This window comes from Aplidium turbinatum, chromosome 2 (assembly GCF_918807975.1).
Source record: "Aplidium turbinatum chromosome 2, kaAplTurb1.1, whole genome shotgun sequence".
Taxonomy (NCBI): domain Eukaryota; kingdom Metazoa; phylum Chordata; class Ascidiacea; order Aplousobranchia; family Polyclinidae; genus Aplidium; species Aplidium turbinatum.
The window spans coordinates 41,644,411-41,648,746 of record NC_137473.1 but is presented as its reverse complement, the minus strand read 5'-3'; the positions used below and the strand labels follow the sequence as shown (position 1 = coordinate 41,648,746).

Sequence of the window (4,336 nt, the reverse complement as noted above, 5' to 3'; positions counted from 1 at the left end):
AAGCAATGGCGGTCCTTTTCACGTTAGTTCAGCATCAGCAGATGTTAACATTGCTGCCAGAGCAGATTTTGCTACCTGTGATGTCAATATCACATACTGTAAACATGAAAATAACATCGGAGTTGAATGCTGTCTTCAATGATAGCTCAATTGATAAGCACATGACTTTGTCATCGGAACAGTCATACAATCAAGCGCCATAAGGCGATTCGGGACGCGAGTAATTGGAACAAACTATGTCGAAATAAAATCAAGACTATGGCTGTTTGAAAAAAATATGTCAAAAATTTGTTTAGATACAATACCGTAGCTGGTGTTCTTGGTTTGATTTTGAAATCAGTGACTAAAAATCATGATTGTAAAGTAATTCAGAAAAGTGATACGAAAAAAGCTGAACTGCTAGTTGCCGCGAAAAAGCTAACTCCAACAAAACTGAATTCGCTTTGAATTTACCATCAGCAAATCTTGTTTTTACTGAATGATTTGGAAAGAAGGGTCTAACAGGGGGAGCCAATCGCACCCTTGAAAGTACTGTTTTTCTGGATGGTTTTATGGGGTCCACGTCTTTTAGGCGCAGACAGTTAGGCGTCGGTCAAACAGGCGCGCACACTGTGGCGTCTGGATATTTAGGTGCGGAGCACTGTGGCGCCCGTTCATTTAGGTGCTATTCCTAGTAAAGTCTGCAGATTGTATCAGCTTGGCAGGTAGGGCAATGCTTTTCACACAAAATTTTATATTGAACAGAAAAATATGTCATGGCTTCAGAGAGTGAAGCTGCTTAAACCGGCAATGCTTTTCACACAAAATGTTATATTGAACAAAAAATATGTTGTTTTGTCAATGCGCGTGTGGAGATGAGGTGCGAGACAGCGATCTACTACTCTTGATATAACTTATAAGCACATCTCCACAGGACATTTGCTATGCATCCTGAACACAGGTTGCAGCCAAATGGAACTTTACTTAATCTGTTATCTTTCGCAATCACTTCTACTTGGGATGGATTGGTCGTGTGGCGGATTACGTAACTACGTATGAGACAACGCTCTACTACATGAACCCTGGCTACAAGTTGCAAGCATAATGGTGCGACTTTGCTCGTTATTAAACCTAGTCGGAGTTTCGACGGAAAACTAAGTTAATCTTCACTCAAGCCTAGAGCCTAGCACCGCTTGATTATAGGCTACGGTATATTTTTTACTGTTTAGTGTAGTTATTATTTGACTTATACTGTATAACTAAAAGTAAACTCAGTCATGTGTGGAAACTTGAATAATTTATTGATAAAGCTTTCGCCGACGCAAACCTGGACTAACACGCGCATTAAAAACAATATGATATATTTTTTGTTCAATATAACATTTTGTGTGAAAAGCATTGCCGGTTTAAGCAGCTTCACTCACTGAAGCCATGACATATTTTTCTGTTCAATATAAAATTTTGTGTGAAAAGCATTGCCCTACCTGCCAAGCTGATACAATCTGCAGACTTTACTAGGAATAGCACCTAAATAAACGGGCGCCACAGTGCTCCGCACCTAAATATCCAGACGCCACAATGTGTGCGCCTATTTGACCGACGCCTAACTGTCTGCGCCTAAAAGACTTGCTCCCGTTTTATGACACTGTTGCTGTTAACTGTTCTTTCTTTTTGACAGTAAAAATTTCACAAGAAAGCACTTTTGTTAACAAATAATCATTTATCAAATTCTCAGATCACAATAAAATTATGACACGCATGACGCAAAATGGCATCATAAGCTAATATTGAGTGGTGGCCAAAAACCGTTCACAAGCTGAGGCATTCAAACCTTTTCAAACAATAAATCTTTTTCCAATTTCTAGACATTTATAAACTTGAAAACCAATAGCTTTCTGCTGTACGTCATAAGTGGATTACCAAATTTGAACCGTAAAAATTAAAAAAAAAGGTAATTAAATAAGTCCAAGTGAAGAATCATAAGTGTACGGTAAGAGCAAAACTTTCTGTTAAAAACACATAAAAAAGTAATGCCTTCAGGTTTCTATAAAAATTTGCACTGACTTTTCGTAACCAGGCTTGTGCCTGGAATTGGAATATTTGGAAAGAAATCCAATCTTCGTGTCAAGCTTCAACGATGTCATTAATTGTCTCACCAAACCACTGTATGTTGTGGTTGTGGAAGCAAGGTCTTCTCTTTTGTCAATTGCCACGAAAACGCTTTAGGATTTAGGCGACAAGGGTTAGTGATGAGAGTGGTTTTGTGATGTGGATGGTTTTGTGTAATTATGAGATACACATCCTACAACCAGATGTAAAGATCTTTTTTAGCATAACAATTGACATACAAACAACTGATATGTAACAATCTTTATGCTAAGAAGAAAATATGCTTCCATCAAGTAGCTTACTACTTCTGTTAAATACACTTCAAATAAAAGTACAAAGAAGCAAACTACTGGCTTTGATAGTCATTTACTTTCAATCAAAAGCATCACAATATGATTGTTGGCGTTGAGACAAAGCAGATTTTACACATTCCGAAATTGTCAATTCAGTTGTAATGAAAATTGAAACGGCTCAGCAACTGAGGCAAACTTGAAATCACTGGACCATAACCAGTTGAGTTATCGTAAAGTTCAAATAACGGTGCCGCCACCAATTTGTAATTTCGTGGTACAGCAAACAAAGCTCTTTCACCAAGTTGTACTAGAAATAGTTTTTTATGTTCTTTTGGTTTGGTAATGTGTGCAGGAATGTATGGATACAGAGGCGGTTCAAAATTAGGTCGCCACCAGTTCCCAATGCAGTCCTCAATGACCCAATCTTGAGCAATTCCATCTTGTCTTCCCAGTGTTTCTGTCATCAACCGCTTCAAGCCTTCAACTTCTCCCTCACCATTTTGCAGTTCTCCTCCAGGAAGTTTAAAAAACGTTGCTCCTAGCTGCAAGAGCAGCACATGAGGCAATCCATGTTCGTGAACAATGAGAACTCCCTCCACCGAGTGACGCTGACCTGAGTTATCAAACTCTTCTCTCATCCTTTGGAATCGAGCTTGAACTGATGTGTCACGTTCTAATATTGGCTCTTTTGTTCCAAAAGTATAATTTGTCAAAGGATAAAGACTAATGGCTCGATTGATAAAGAGATTCATCTTTTTATTGTTATCTTGGTTGTCCAGTGGTTCTGAAGAATTAAAAGGTTGTTGATACTTCGGCCAACCTGATCCACCGCTTTGTCTTCTGCCAGTCATTTTGGTTCAAAATCAACTTTACAGATACAGCCACAATATTACCTATTAGTAGTAGCCTTTTATCACCCAAGCTAACTTAGCAATAAAAAAGTGTTCAATAAAAGTGATCACAAAAGCTATATATACAGATGAAATAAAATAATACGTTAAGGTATCAATTGTTTTATCACATCACAATCCGAAATCCCAAACCCTACATAACATTGAGTGAAAATATTGATTCAACATATCCTATTTAATGGAATATATATATCAGATAAAAAACAATAAAAACTATTAATACTACAAAAAGTGCTCAATGCTAAGCAAAAAAGCAAAGCAGAGCGAATTAAGTCAAATATAGTTATTACTATCTGAAACCTTAACAGCCTGTTTCACCTTTAACGGATCATCAGAAGGGTCTGAAAAACACCTATATCAGATAAATGTATCAGGATCTGCTTGTCGCTTACATACTTCATTCATTTAATTGTAAAATCGTCTTTGGCCAATGTTTCTAAACAAAGGAAATGAGTCACATGACAAATATTTACTGGGAAGTAAAAAGAGAATGGCCTTTTTATATCATACATGCGCTTAAATATAACTGTAAATATATGCATAATTGCATATAATATAGGCAGTGGCTATTTGACTGGCTCCGGTCTTTTAATCTAAAACTCTATTTGACCGGTCATGATGTCACTACATAGGCAATTTTTTCTTTTTCAAAGCAAAAGACCAGAGAAGAAAAAAGTGCCTATAAAAGTTCTAAATTCAATAGCTTTGATCAACTGGATCAGCGGCGCGTACAATGATTTTCGGGCTGGTATCCCCAAGGGTATGAGTTCGATACTGCCGGAAGCATTCTTTTTTTTAACTAAATTCCCTGCTAAAAAACACTGTTGAAAAGTAAACTTGACATTGATAAAAACATTTTTTTTAAAGTATTGTACGGTATATAACTTTTAACTGAATCAGTGGTGCGTGCGATATTCGTCTGGCTGGTATTCCCAAAGATGTGAGCTCGATGCTACATAGAAGCGCTTTCATTTAAACTAAATTGCCTGCTAAAAACACTGCCTAAAAGTGAAAGCATCCTTTTTAAAGAAGTATTATATTGTA

General features: G+C 37.0%; 1 protein-coding gene across 1 annotated transcript; it reads right to left on the bottom strand.

Moving 5' to 3' along the window:
* Positions 1-1,684: 1,684 nt before the first annotated feature.
* On the bottom strand, positions 1,685-3,344 carry LOC145764617 (cleavage and polyadenylation specificity factor subunit 5-like). The gene has a single exon (XM_082576254.1). It carries the CDS (start codon positions 3,230-3,232, stop codon positions 2,534-2,536), a length of 699 nt encoding a protein of 232 aa, XP_082432380.1. The 5' UTR covers positions 3,233-3,344; the 3' UTR covers positions 1,685-2,533.
* Positions 3,345-4,336: the final 992 nt, after the last annotated feature.

Coding starts and splice junctions, on each gene's coding strand:
- LOC145764617 (XM_082576254.1), bottom strand. CDS start 3,232: ATGACTGGCAGAAGACAAAGCGGTGGATCAGGTTGGCCGAAGTATCAA.